The sequence below is a fragment of the Coregonus lavaretus genome, assembly GCF_964263955.1.
Source record: "Coregonus lavaretus genome assembly, chromosome: 29".
Lineage (NCBI taxonomy): Eukaryota > Metazoa > Chordata > Actinopteri > Salmoniformes > Salmonidae > Coregonus > Coregonus lavaretus.
In genome coordinates this window covers 14736309-14751741 of record NC_140016.1, presented here as the reverse complement: position 1 = coordinate 14751741, position 15433 = coordinate 14736309, and the positions used below count along the sequence as shown (strand labels likewise).

At 44.3% G+C, this 15433-nt stretch overlaps 1 protein-coding gene across 1 annotated transcript in view; it reads left to right on the top strand.

Annotated features, from left to right (window-relative positions):
* The window catches only part of LOC311105095 (protein FAM13B-like), an 85642-nt gene that overhangs the window by 38333 nt on the left and 31876 nt on the right, over positions 1-15433 (top strand). The window contains exon 7 of the mRNA XM_084147096.1: positions 4597-4730. Within this exon, the coding sequence (XP_084003222.1) occupies positions 4597-4730 (134 nt within the window). The remainder of the gene's footprint in view (positions 1-4596; positions 4731-15433) is intronic.

Below are 15433 nucleotides of genomic sequence, written 5' to 3'. Positions count from 1 at the left end.
ATGTATCCTGTTTGCAATAATGGACTAAAGTAATAATGCAAAAAATGCGGCAAAGAAATTAATATTTGTGTCACTCTTCATATTTTCAAGCATGGTGGCAACGACTAGGGAGTTTTTTTTTTTAGGATAAAAAGAAACAGAATAGAGCTACTAAGCACAGGCAAAATCCTAGAGGAAAACCTGGTTGTCTGCTTTCCACCAGACACTGGGAGATATTCACTTTTCAGCAGCACAATTACCTAAAACGCAAGGCCAAATCTAAACTGGAGTTGCTTACCAAGACAACATTGAATGGTCCTGAGTGGCTTAGTTACAGTTTTGACTTAAATCGGCTTGAAAATCTATGGCTAGACTTGAAAATGGCTGTTTAGCAATGATCAACAACAAACTTGACCGAACTTGAATAATTTATTTAAGAATAATGGGGAAATATTGTACAATCCAGGTGTGCAAAGCTCTTAGACTTACCCAGAAAGACTCACAGCTGTAATCGCTGGCAAAGGTGATTCTAACATGGATTGATCAGGTGGTTGAATACTTATCTAATCAAGATACACAGAGTGTACAAAACATTAGGAACATCTTTCCATGACAGACTGACCAGGTGAAAGCTATGATGCCTTATTGATGTCAATTGTTAAATTCACTTAAATCAGTGTAGATGAAGGGGAGGAGACAGGTTAAAGAATGATTTTTAAGCCTTAAAACAATTGAGACATGGATTGTGTGTGTGTGTTCCATTCAGAGGGTGAATGGGCAAGACAAGATATGTAAGTGCCTTTTGAACAGGGTTTGGTAGTAGGTGTCAGGCGTACCAGTTTAAGTGTGTCAAGAACTGCAACGCTGCTGGATTTTTCACGCTCAACAGTTTCCCGCGTGTATCAAGAATGGTCCACCACCCAAAGGATATCCAGCCAACTTGACATCGGAGTCAACATGGGCCAGCATTAGAGTATTTTGTGTAGATTGTTGACAAAAAAATGAATGAAATCCATTTTAATCCCACTTTGTAACACAACAAAATGTGGAAAAAGTCAAGGGCTGTGAATACTTTCTGAAGGTACTGTAAAGGGGGCGTGTCTGTAGCACGGTACTTCTCATTTCCCAGTCCAGGGTAATGTGATATGGCTGTCATTGTTAAGTAGCTCTATGTAGCCCTGGAGGTCCATCCATCGGTAGTAAGCGCAAAACAGGGTGCATTGGCCAATTCGTTGACAACTTCAGCTTTAGCTTGCTTATATAGAGCGGGTACTAGCTGTTTGCTGAAATGGGTGCGAGAGGGCGAAGTTTGTAACGTGGCTCGAGCACTTTCTCGACGTGCTGAAACCTCCTATTCTTCTCAACCACTGAGAATGGGCGCGTTTCCGTGGCTATGAACATACCTAGCGCTCTAGTAGTTTCTTTGGCCCGGTCAGAATCAGCTGCGAAGGGCTGTTTGAATGCAGAGGGGAGACTACAGGGGGGGTTCCGTCTTGCTCCGGTGGTAGGAATACTGAGGTGATGTCGTTGCAGTGATTGTAGAGTCTGCTGCTAATATGGGAGGTACATTACATTGTACAAGATGTTCCATAAAGATCTAAAGATACTATAGATCACCACCTTAGCTGCAAATTGTTCAGTGTCCTATGTTTAATCTCTTTCCAATGAGAGAGAGAGAGGGAGAGAATATGAATGACTAATAGATGTATATTTAAAAAAAAAATTACCCACTTTTTCTCCCCAATTTCGTGGTAACCAATTGGTAGTTACAGTCTTGTCCCATCGGAGCCGTGCGTCCTCTGAAACACAACCCAACCGAGCCGCACTGCTTCTTGACACAATGCCCGCTTAACCCGGAAGCCAGCCGCACCAATGTGTCGGAGGAAACACCAAACACTGTACACCTGGCGACCGTGTCAGCGTGCACTGCACCCGGCCCGCCACAGGAGTCGCTAGTGCGCGATGGGACAAGAACATCCCTGCCGGCCAAACCCTCCCCTAACCTGGACGACGCTGGGCCAACTCGAACCAGGATCAGTGCAGTGCCTTAGACCACTGCGCCACTCGGGAGGCGACTGATATTCTGTCATTGCATCTATGTCTGTGTTTACACAGGCAGTAAAATTCGGATATTTTGCCAATCATTTGTATTTTGACCAATCAAATCAAATTAAGGGCGAGGCCTGGCCAGACTAATCCGTGGAGAATGGACACAAAATTACAACAGATTGATTTTGGTCTGTGCGCGTGTGGAGTGTGGCGTAAAATGCTTGAGTGTGTGGGTAATTGGCTAAACGGATGGTTACGTATCTGTCAGCCCGTCAAAAGTTAAACTCATCTGAACTTTTGGTGCTTTCAAGACAACTGGTAGGTCAAATCATGACGTCAGTGATCTTCAGGTCAGAAAGTCGGAGTTCTAGAAAGATGCCCGAATTTCCGACATGGAATTTCAAGTTGGATGACCGTTCAAAAAGAATTTACCCAGTCTGAGCTAGGTTTTTCCTGAGTTCCCAGTTGTTTTGAACGCAGCATTTTTGTCTGTGAAAATGGATGAACATTTTATGGATATAGATGCGTCATCTCTGATGACCGTCAACGTACGACTCCCATTGAGAATATGGATCAAATCAACGGTCCAGTCTGGCCCCACTGCTTCTTGACACAATGATTCCATTGACTACCCTATCACTTAATATTTTAATATGTCTACATTTTTTGAGAGAATTTTGCAGAATGAAGAATTACTTCATCTGAATTTGACATGGGAAATGGTTCTAGGTAATTCTCAATGTCCACACCGGACGGTTTATGAAATGCTTCTGGCAATGATGGGGAATGTTCCATGGTCTCTCTGAAGTGGGCATTTACAGCTGTCAGTGCTGTCAGGACCTGGTGTTGTAAAACTTGAAGGTTACTTTGACTCCCCATCCATCCACTAGAGACATTTTTAAGTGTTTGATCTCTTTCTCTATTCAGATCTCTTTAGTAGTCTCCCCCTTCAGTATGTTTAAATGCGCAATGTTCTGGTCTTTGTGGATAAACCGGTCTAATCCAATGGAACAGTGTGAGAATCCTCTCCGCTTCCTCTGGGCTCGGTCTGTTTTTCTGCTGCTACACAACAGCCAGCGGATAGACACCGCTGCCATGAACACACACACAACCAGGAGTCATAACCATCTACATACACGATGAAGGAGAAGGCCCTGAAATCCAATCAGAGGTGTCAGGTAGCTGTTGCCTTGGCAATGCGGCTGTGACACGGCAGCAGATCGCGGTTGGAATGGAGGGAGGGAGAGACTGTGAGTATGGGCTTTGAGATATCTCAGAATAGGAGGGGAATGCTGTGTCTTCTAGACTGCAGTCAACCAATTATTGGCAAAATATCCAAATTTTCGAAGACTGAATATCAATTAGTCATTCCTATTCTCAGTTAGGTTACCCCACCGAGTCTCCCTCTCCTTGCAATGAGATTAAACATAGCTGCAAATGGTGAATGGTGTGATCTATATTATCTTTAGATCTTTAAGGAACATCTTGTACAATGTAATGTACCGCCCATATTAGCAGCAGGCTCTGCACTCACTGCACCGACTGCAGTGTTATTATCTAGGTACATTTCAAGGGATGTCAACACCACCGATTCAGTTAGGACCTATTCAAGGAACAGCCAGCCTGGCTGAAAACGTACAGCAGCAACCACTTGGTAAGTGTAACAGATGTCTGCTTTGTTTTTCTAGTCGTTCGATGTTGTACAGTGTACATAGAAAACATCTGAGCCCACATGACCTGTCCTGTACATGAGATGCTTTGTTTGCAGGCTGTCTATATACGTTCTTTGTTGATAGTGGTGCAAAAAATTGTTGTGAGCTTATTGATTCATTATGAGGTCAATAATGGGACAGGTACCGGTATGGATTTTTACAATACAGTCTATAACAATATTTTGATACAGTGCTAAATAAAAGTAAAAGTTCTACAAATTGGACTACTTCACTGTCAGGTTTGTCCTATTTTGGTTGAGTATTAAACTATCTGAACGGTGAAAGCAAATTCATGCTCTCTTCCTCCATGTAGAAATTTGACTGCAACCACAGCGCACAAGCACACACACCCAGGTACCGAGAGTCAGGACCGACAGCAGACTGTCAAACCAGCAGTGTTTCCTTGTCATCGCTCACTTTGTGTCCTATCAATAGATCACTAGAAGATGCATACTATTCATTCTAGCGGGAGAGGGCTCGGCTGACTTTTTTTCTGACTAGCGAATTTAAAAGTAGCCTAGTTAATTTAAGTGGGAAAAGTACCTGGCTGAAAATGATGCTGTAATCGGCTGTATAGCCAACAGCCAGCGCTAGTGGAAAACACTGCCATCAGAAATGAGAAAAATATTGTGAAATGATATTTTAGCCATATTTCCCAGCCCCTCTGTAACCTACATGTTACATAATGTAGTCTGGCTGGCACAGTTTGTAGTGGTACTGCTCCGTCACAGTGTGTCAGAGGTGTCATGTATGATGATACTTCAATCTCCTCGCCTACTTCAATAAGATGACAGCTGTTGGAGTGCCTCTATCTAAAATGTCCCCCAACCCTTCTCTCTCTCTCTCTCTCCTGCAGATCACAGAACTCCTGGACGATGACAAATTAGAGGCGTTTGATGAGCTGCCCCAAGATGGCGAGGACGGCCCCCCCCCCGCCTCCGAATCCCCCCAACACAGTAACACCCAGGTCCAGTTCACCCCCTCTTCAAGGTAAGATCAGATAAATAATGACTTTATTATGCCCATGGAAAAATGTGGTTTACAGCTCTGTGCATACATTACAAACATATCAAGCATAGACAAAGGACATGGACAATTACAGACCATAAATACACTGAGAATAGAAAAACGCCTCTAATTTGTATGATTCATCTGTACACTATACACATCTATACACATCTATACACCCCTCCATGTACTCTTGTATCCTCCCTGGTGTACATACACCCACCTGTCATGTTTCAGTCTGTGGACATGTTCAGGCTGAATATGAGTGTGGCGTGGTATGTCACATTCCAGCCCAGCTGCCTGCTCCACCACATCTATGTTCTTGTATCTGGGAGAAGCCATAAAGATCTCTTACAGCATAATACTATAGGGTCAGCTCAGCTCCCACATGATACAGTCTTACATAATTGGAATCGCCACCCCATTTTTCAATCAGGTGACCCCACATGGGCTTCCGACCCCAAGTTTCAATACACAGAGAAAAATAGTGTCTTAGATCATGATCACGTTTTTCTCATTCAATGCACGGAGCAACATAGGGCTAGTCCAAACAAGACTTTTCCCAGGACCGGGGTAGCAGTGTCTCTGCCAGGTCAAAGCTGCTGTGATCTCTAGTCTCCACTGTGCTAAATGGATAAGAGTGTCTCCTTTCAAATGTCCTGAGGTCTAGACCTGAGAGAAAGTCCTCTTCCCTGGAAGTCTTTGTGCTGATCTCCTCTCTGTTTAGTTCCAGTGCACCTGCACCCACTTTGATATGAGCATTGAGGAGGATACCACATCAGTCACAGGCTTCATCAATAAGTTCATCGATGACGTCAACCCCATAGTGACCGTACGTACATATCCTAACCAGAAGCCATGGATTACAGGCAACATCCGCACCGAGCTAAAGGCTAGAGCTGCCGCTTTCAAGGAGCGGGACACTAATCCGGACGCTTGTAGGAAATCCCGCTATGCCCTCAGACGAACCATCAAACAGGCGAAGCGTCAATATCGGACTAAGATTGAATCCTACTACTGGTCTTGCAAACTATTACGGACTACAAAGGGAAACCCAGCTGTGAGTAGCCCAGTGATGCGAGCCTAACAGACATGCTAAATGTATTTTATGCTCGCTTCACGGCAAACAACACTGAAGCATGCATGAGAGCACCAACTGTTCTGGATGACTGTGTATCACACTCTCCATAGCTGATATGAGTAAGACCGGACAGATTACCAGGACGTGTACTTGGAGCATACGCCGACCAACTGGCAAGTGTCTTCACTGACATTTTCAACCTCTCCCTAACCAAGTTTGTAATACCTACGTGTTTCAAGCAGACCACCATAGTCCCTGTGCCCAAGAACGCCAATGTAACCTGCCTAAATGACTACTGCCCGTAGCACTCACATGCTTTGAAAGGCTGGTCATGACTCACACCAACACCATCATTCCGGAAACCCTAGACCCACTCCAATTCGCATACCGCCCCAACAGATCCACAGATGATGCAATCTCAATTGCACTCCACACTGCCCTTTCCCACCTGGACAAAAGGAACACCTATGTGAGAATGCTCCAACACCATCATTAAGTTTGCTGACGACAAAACGGTGGGAGGCCTGATCAACGACAACGATTAGACAGCCTATAGGGAGGAGGTCAAAGACCTAGCAGTGTGGTGCCAGGACAATAATAATATAATAATAATATGCCATTTAGCAGACGCTTTTATCCAAAGCGACTTAGTCATGCGTGCATACATTTGTACGTATGGGTGGTCCCGGGGATCGAACCCACTACCCTGGCATAACAAGCGCCGTGCTCTACCAGCTGAGCTACAGAGGACAACAACCTCTCCCTCAACGTGAGCAAGACAATGGAGTTGATTGTGGACGACAGGAAAAGTATTGCCGAACACTCCCCCGTTCACATTGACGGGGCTGTAGTGGAGGGGGTTGAGAACTTCAAGTTCCTTGGTGTCCACATCAAGAACAAACTATAATGGTCCAAACACACCAAGACAGTCGTGAAGAGGGCACAACGCCTATTCCCCCTCAGGAGACTGAAAAGATTTGGCATGGGTCCCCAGATCCTCAAAAGGTTATACAGCTGCACCATCGAGAGCTTCCTGACCGGTTGCATCACCGCTTGGTATGGCAACTACTTGGTATCCAACCGTAAAGCGCTACAGAGGGTAGTACGTACGGCCCAGTACATCAATGGGGCCAAGCTTCCTGCCATCCAGGACCTCTATACTAGGCAGCATCAGAGGAATGTCCAAAAAATTGTCAAAGACTCCAGCCACCCAAGTCATAGACTGTTCTCTCTGCTACCGCACGGCAAGCGGTACCGCAGTGCCAAGTCTAGGTCCAAAAGGCTCCTTAAGAGCTTCTACCCCCAAGCCATAAGACTGCTGAACAATTAATCATATGGCTACCCAGACTATTTGTATTTTCTTTACACTTGCTGTTTATTATCTATGCATAGTCACTTTACCCCTACTTACATGTACATATTACCTCGACTAACCTGTACCCCCACACATTGACTCGGTACCGGTACCCCCTGCATACCGTGCATTCGGAAAGTATTCAGACCCCTTGACTTTTCCCACGTTTTGTTACGTTACAGCCTTATTCTAAAATTGATTTTAAAAATAAATCTACACACAATACCCCAAAATGACAAAGCGAAAACAGGTTTTTATTTTCCGGATTGACTGACCTTCATGTCTTAAAGTAATGATGGACTGTCGTTTCTCTTTGCTTATTTGAGCTGTTCTTGCCATAATATGGACTTGGTCTTTTACCAAAAAGGGCTACGTTCTGTATACCAACCCTACCATGTCACAACACAACTGATAGGCTCAAACACATTAAGAAGGAAATAAATTCCACAAATTGACTTTTAACAAGGCACACCTGTTAATTGAAATGCATTCCAGGTGACTACCTCATGAAGCTGGTTGAGAAAATGCCAAGAGTGTGCAAAGCTGTCATCAAGGCAAAGGGTGGCTACTTTGAAGAATCTCAAATATAAAATATATTTTCATTTGTTTAACAACTTTTTTGGTTACTACATGATTCCATATGTGACAAATAGAAATGGGTTTGATTTAATTTAGCAGACAAGATGCTCTTATTTCCCTGAGCCCTTATCACTGTCAAGTCACAACTATAATATCGTAAAAAAAAAAACAGGATGTAATATAACAGAATAAAATGGAATAGAATATTTTTCCAAATGGAAAAAAGTTGTAAGTGCGAAGTGATGCGCATCTCGCGTCTGGAACAGTTGTCCTCAAGGAGTGATCATTAGAAACGGGGCTCAATTTGGCGGGTTGAAAAACTATTTTTTCAGGGTTACAAACCAAAATTGGTCTTCTTTCGATATACAGATGTTCTATTTAGTTTATTCTGCTGTTTTGACATTTTAATTTTAATAATTCCATATTGACCACTGCAGGCATAGGCTTAATGATTCTGATGAAAATACGCTCTGTCTTTTATCAAACTAATGTTTTTGCATATTTTCAGTGTGGAACCTGTCTATGTTTAGGGATGTTTTTGCATATTTTCAGTGTGGAACCTGTCTATGTTTAGGGGGTTATAGCCTAGGACAGGGGTATTCAAGGTCGGGAACCAGCTGGTTTTCTGTTGTACCTGATCATTAATTACACCCACCTGGTGTCCCAGGTTTAAATCATTGCCTGATTAGAGGGGAGAAATTTAAAAAAGCAGTGGAAGTGGCTTCATGGTCCAGAGTTGAGTTTGAGGGTCCTAGGCTAATCAATTCTAAATGGCACTAGCAGTTCGCAAAGTAGCCTAAGCGGAAAATGGACAGGACGCAATTATTTTTTAAGCTTCAGCTTGTTAAGACAACCAGTCTATTTTTGAATTTGTGATAAAACTGACGTAATTTGGCAAGGAATGTAGCTTGTGTACCCAATCAGCATTTATTTCTGTAGGCCTAACGGGAGCTTGTGTGCGCATTCAGCACGCATGTGTAGAGGGAGTGGTCGGAACACGAGTGAGTGAGAGACACTGAGGGGAAAATAACTAATGTGATGCTTGGTTTCTATTTTGTTATGCCCCGCAAATACACATGTAGAAATGGAACACTAGAGTCAAAGCAAATTAACTTTGTCTTCAAGACATTCACTTTTTTGGGGGGACAAAATGTAATTAGCCCGTTCGGGCCGCCACAAAACGCATTCCACCAAATAGTTTTACAGTATTAGGGAAAAAAATTTGATGTCTGATTTAAAGATCGAGTTTTGACGTCCGTTCAAGTGCTCATACTCAATTACTCAGGCCCATCCCTAAATGGAGGACAATTTTAAAGAGGGGGAGGCTAGCGTTCTTCCACCTTTCCACAGTTTTTTTCCATGTCTGTTTTTATGGCCATGCACCTTCACATTCTGAACATGCTGTTAATCATGACCATTAGAAGAGCATAAAGAACAGCAGTGATTTACGAGTGACTGTTATGGTACTCCTGAATTGTTTCAAGAGGTACTAGAGGCTGTAAAGATTATTGTGCAAAGTAAACAAAATAAATGCAAGAAAATCACCAGTCACCAATTTAGTGCATAGACGTTCCTCTTTCGCTTGGGAACTCGTTTGCCTAGCTTGTTGGTGGTGTAGCTTCCTGTTTTTAAATAGAATCAGGGCTGTAAAGCTATGCAGCTGTGCCTCTATCCCTGTCAGAGGGTTTGGGTGGCGCTGCCCCTAGCCCTGTCAGAGGGTTTGGGTGGCGCTGCCTCTATCCCTGTCAGAGGGTTTGGGTGGCGCTGCCTCTAGCCCTGTCAGAGGGTTTGGGTGGCGCTGCCTCTAGCCCTGTCAGAGGGTTTGGGTGGTGCTGCCTCTATCCCTGTCAGAGGGTTTGGGTGGTGCTGCCTCTAGCCCTGTCAGAGGGTTTGGGTGGCGCTGCCTCTATCCCTGTCAGAGGGTTTGGGTGGCGCTGCCTCTATCCCTGTCAGAGGGTTTGGGTGGCGCTGCCTCTAGCCCTGTCAGAGGGTTTGGGTGGCGCTGCCTCTATCCCTGTCAGAGGGTTTGGGTGGTGCTGCCCCTAGCCCTGTCAGAGGGTTTGGGTGGCGCTGCCTCTATCCCTGTCAGAGGGTTTGGGTGGCGCTGCCTCTAGCCCTGTCAGAGGGTTTGGGCAGCGCTGCTTGGCCCACTTGCCCTGTATTTAAGGTGATTTCAAACCACTCATCTCTAATCTACATAGACAGTCAGCCACATGCACCACGGCAGGGAGAAACAGTCTACATGGCTAGAAAGGCTTGAGACAGTGGCACATGCACCACGGCAGGGAGAAACAGTCTACATGGCTAGAAAGGCTTGAGACAGTGGCACATGCACATTGCACATATTTGTTCCCAGTATTTACTGGTTGTCTTTCTGCTTTGACTTCCCATCCATACACACAAAAGCCTTGTTTTGGCCCCTGCACAGGAGTTGAAAAACAACCATGACACTGGCGGAATGCACATGCTTCAGGGCTATTGTTTTCCCATCGACCCGAGTGCTGCGTTGTTCAACACTTCGGTATGCCAAACAAAAACAGAGAAGACCCCCTTCGGCCAAGTTGACCTCTCCCTCAGTGCCGCCAGCTTCTGAATCATGTCACAAAGGAGCCAGAAGTGAACTGTAGTGGTGGGGGTGTATGTATGTGCTTATCCTGGTTGTTCTGTTAAGGCTGGGTGGTGGCTGGACATGAAAGCATGCTGTGGTTGGAGTGGGATAGGGTGCTACAGCTGACCCAGACATACTCATGCAGTCAACATTAAATGCCTTAATCAGTGCCTTCAGAAAGTATGCATACCCTTTGACTTATTCCACATTTTCTTGTTACAGCCGGAATTCAATAGATTTTTTCTCACCCATCTACAAACAATACCCTATAATGACAAAGTTTAGAACATTTATTGAAAATGAAATACAGAAATATCTAATTTACATAAGTATTCACACCCTTGAGTCAATACTTTGTAGAAGCACCTTTGGCAGTGATTACAGCTGTTATTCTTTCTGGGTAAGTCTCTAAGACCTTTCCACTCCTGGATTGTGCAACATTATTATTTTCAAAAAATTTCAAGCGATGTCAAATTGGTTGTTGATCATTGCTGGATAACCATTTTCAGGTCTTGCCTTACGTCAAAACTGTAACTTGGCCACTCAGGAACATTCAGTCTTCTTGGTAAGCAACTCCAGTGTATATTTGGCCTTGTGTTTTAGGTAATCGTGCTGCTGAAAGATGAATTGGTCTCCCAGTGTCTAATGGAAAGCAGACTGAACCAGGTTTTCCTCTAGGATTTTGGCTGTGCTTAGCTCCATTTGGTTTATTTTTTATCCTGAAAAACTCCCCAGTCCTTAACGATTACAAGCATACCCATAACATGATACAGTGTGGTACTCCGTAATGTGTTGTATTGGATTTGCCCCAAACATAACACTTTGTATTCAGGACAAAAAGTGTATTGCTTTGCAACTGTTTTTGCAGTATTACTTTAGTGCCTTGTTGCAAACAGGATGCATGTTTTGGAATATTTTTCTTCTGTACAGACTTCCTTCTTTTCACTCTGTTATTTAGGTTAGTATTGTGGAGTAACTACAATGTTGTTGATCCATCCTCAGTTTTCTCCTAACACAGCCATTAAACTCTTAACTGTTTTAAAGTCACCTTTGGGCTCATGGTGAAATCCCTGAGCGTTTTCCTTCCTCTCCGGCAACTGAGTTAGGAAGGACGCCTGTATATTTGTAGTGACCGGGTGTATCGATACACCATCCAAAGTGTAATTAACTTCACCATGCTCAGAGGGATATTCAATATCTGCTTTTTTATTTTTTATCCATCTACCAATATGTGCCCTTCTTTGCGAGCTATTGGAAAACCTCCCTGGTCTTTGTTGTTGAATATGTGTTTGAAATTCACTGCTCAACTGAGGGAGGAGTACGGAGATCAGGGAGTCATTCAAAAATCATTTTAAACACTATTGCACACAGTGAGTCCATGCAACTTGTTATGTGACTTATTAAGCAAATGTTTACTCCTGATCTTATTTAGGCTTGCCATAACAAAGGGGTTGAATACTTATTGACTCAAGACATTTCAGCTTTGCATTTGTAATTAATTTGTAAATATTTAGAAAAACATAATTCCACTTTGACATTATGGGGTATTGTGTGTAGGCCAGTGGGGGGGGGGTGAACTACATTTAATCAATTTTAAATTCATGCTGTAACACAACCTTCTGAAGGCACTGTAGATGGAATGGTGAAGTTGGGGCAAGCACTGCAATTAATAGAGATGAAAAGGCAACCAACAGAACTAGTGGCTGGCAGTGTCCCTCACAACTATTGCCGTGATGCCTGCGATTATTCTGCAGTCACAGTACTGCTTTTGAAGGAATGTCTGTGCGGTATTAAGTTGTCATGTCTTTTTTAAATAAATGTCCAATTAAATGGTCTTAAAAGTTCCTAATTTTTCATATTTTTATTCAACACAATTGACCACCATCCTAAACAAAAATAATGTTGTCTTAAATTTTTGGATAGGCAAGTTTTGCTTATGATGATGGTGGTCATCGATCAACAGTAACACTTGACCGGTCATGTCCGATGTCGTTCAGTCATGGAGGGAGAAACTGCAGGCTTTGCTGACTTGTTTGTGCTGAGCCCTGAGAGACATTACGCTTGTCCCCATTGTGCCCTGACAACATCTCAGCGACAGCTCCCATCAAATCTAAATACAAGCCCATTGGACCGTCCACCATATATCCCGTTCCCCACTACATGGAAAGTATTTTTTATGGGGCACAGAAATAAACTCTGGTGATGAGGAACAGCGTTCTTGAGACATGATGTTGGCAGAGGTCCGAGACAGGGGAATGTGTGAACAGCTGTTTGCGCCGTAGTGACTGTCTGAGTGAGGTGGCAGGGTCACAGACCTCCCCCCTCCTACCCTCCACCTCTCCCCCTTCCCTCACCCTGTCCACCTCACCAGCTCCTATGAGTGCCTGCCTGCATGTCTTCCTCCACAACACCACCAGGTCAGCCAGGCTTGTAAAGCTAGCCAAATGCCACCCTATTACCTACATAGTGCACCACTTTTGACCAGGGACCATAAGGACCAGGGACCACTATATAGGGAATAGGGTGTCATTTGGAACTTGGACAGTGTCAGAGCCAGAGGATCAGCAGCCCCTGGGCCAAACTCCACCTCCTTATCATGGTCTACTTTCTCCAGCCAGACCTGTCCTGAGGAGCCTGTGGACATTATTTATGAGGGCTCTGAGGCCACTGCATGCCACAGAAACCTGCCGCTCTTATCTGTGTCAACAGAGCACTTGCTGTCTCTTTCATGAGGACGGCTGAGTGATAGCCCAGTACTCATCGTGGACACATTGAGAGGCGTTTACATGGTTAGCGGCACCCCACAAGGTGGACACCTGCTCCAGTCGTGGCCTGGGCCCATCAAAACAAGTGCCTCCTACTGAATGTATTCCATATACCCCCTCTGGCTTTGATATGCACTACCTGGCTTGGAATATGGTATCCACGCGACCTAGATAACACATATAACATATGTTATCAGTTCTCGCCCACAGTAGTTGGACATACTTCTTATCTTACTTTGCTAGGAGTTCTAATGCACTTTACACCCAAGAAAGATTACTTTTATCGCAACTAAACAACGGTAGCAATGATAAATGGTTCAACAAAACATTAATCTAGATTAAGAACAAGCCTGAACCTTTTGCTGGTAGTGGACACGATGAAGCATTCTCAGAACACATGGAACTCACTGAACTGATTCCATCATGGTCAGTTCAGGCGGGCTGGTGACCTGGCTCAGGATGTATGGAGATTGTATGTGATGTGTATCTCTGTGTGTTTGTTCCTTATCACTCTGAGACAAACAGATATGAGGTAATGGCTAAAGAGAGCCTGTGATTGAGTGTCTGGGTGTGGCCTGGCCAGTGGCCATCCTGTCCCCCTAGCTGAGCTCCAGTCAGGAGCTATAAATGAGCCAGCTCTGCCAGTGAGCCAGCCCTGCCAGTGAGCCAGCTCTGCCAATAGACTATGATTGAGTAGGATATGGGTGCGAAGCGGACATAGGGGTGATGTGCAGGTTATATAAAAACCAGGGGGTGACGGGTGTCAATGTGTGTGTTTAGTGATTGTGGGGCTGCTGTGATGTAGTCTGTGTTTACTGGGTGTCGGTCGGGTAAGCCCGCCCCCCTCGGGCCAGGTAATTGGCCAGTGGGGCTGGTTCCCTGGTTGTGTCAGGCATCCCTGTATTTGAGCAGGGTTTTGGATTGTTTACTGCAGCTGAGCCCAACACGACGCAGTCAGCCAGCCAGCCAGCCAAGGACAGAGCTCCACAATATGTTCCCAGGCAGTCAGGGTTTGCTCTTTGACCTGCTCATACAGAATTTATCGCCAATAATGCTCAGTCCAGATAACCAGAGAACCCACAAAAAACGACAGACTCTACTAACCAAGCACAACCAACAACCTGTGAAAATGGCGTGTGAAATTCTGCTGCACAGGTAAAGTCCCGGGGGGCTGGGTGGGAAGCATGAGAGGGAGGATTGACAGCGTGTGTGCATTGTCACATACAGTTTTGAGATGTATTCAATCTGTGGTGTCGAGGGGCTATTTGTGGTGTATGATGGTTTATGATAGATGAATACAGCCCCATGATGTCACTGAGAGGTCATGCCCAGGTAGTTAATGATGTACTTGTTAATCAGAGGGGACTAATTCTATACCTCCACTACTACCCCCACAGGAAGGTTGCAGGTCTGATTTGACAGACACGTTTAGTGTTAATACACAGAGATGAGGAAAAGAGGTGTTTAAAAACTGAATGCTCAATCCTGGGAGAGTGTGTGTGTGTGTGTGGCGGGGCTTTTCTTGAAGTACCTGCTGAAACAGTGTGATGAATGGCAGCATTTGTCTCCCTGAAGAGCTTAAGAGTCAAAGGCTACCTGTATTTTGGAAGAAGACTGGTCTGACCTACCACTAGGTCAACAATCTACTTTTTTGGGGGGGTCGATCAGCTTTAATATTGCAGATAGATTGTAACTTCCATCAATGTAATTGTCTGCATCACTTCCAATCCCCCATATTTTTTTTTTTCTCGCAAATATATATACATACACATACATATACATATAAATACATATACATACATATATATACATACAGTGAGGGGGAAAAGGATTTGATCCCCTGCTGATTTTGTATGTTTGCCCACTGACAAAGACATGATCAGTCTATAATTTTAATGGTAGGTTTATTTGAACAGTGAGAGACAGCATAAGAACAACAAAATCCAGAAAAACGCATGTCAAAAATTTTATAAATTGATTTGCATTTAAATGAGGGAAATAAGTATTTGACCCCTCTACAAAACATGACTTAGTACTTGGTGGCAAAACCCTTGTTGGCAATCACAGAGGTCAGATGTTTCTTGTAGTTGGCCACCAGGTTTGCACACATCTCAGGAGGGATTTTGTCCCACTCCTCTTTGCAGATCTTCTCCAAGTCATTAAGGTTTTGAGCCTGACGTTTGGCAACTTGAACCTTCAGCTCCCTCCACAGATTTTCTATGGGATTAAGATCTGGAGACTGGCTAGGCCACTCCAGGACCTTAATGTGCTTCTTCTTGAGCCACTCCTTTGTTGCCT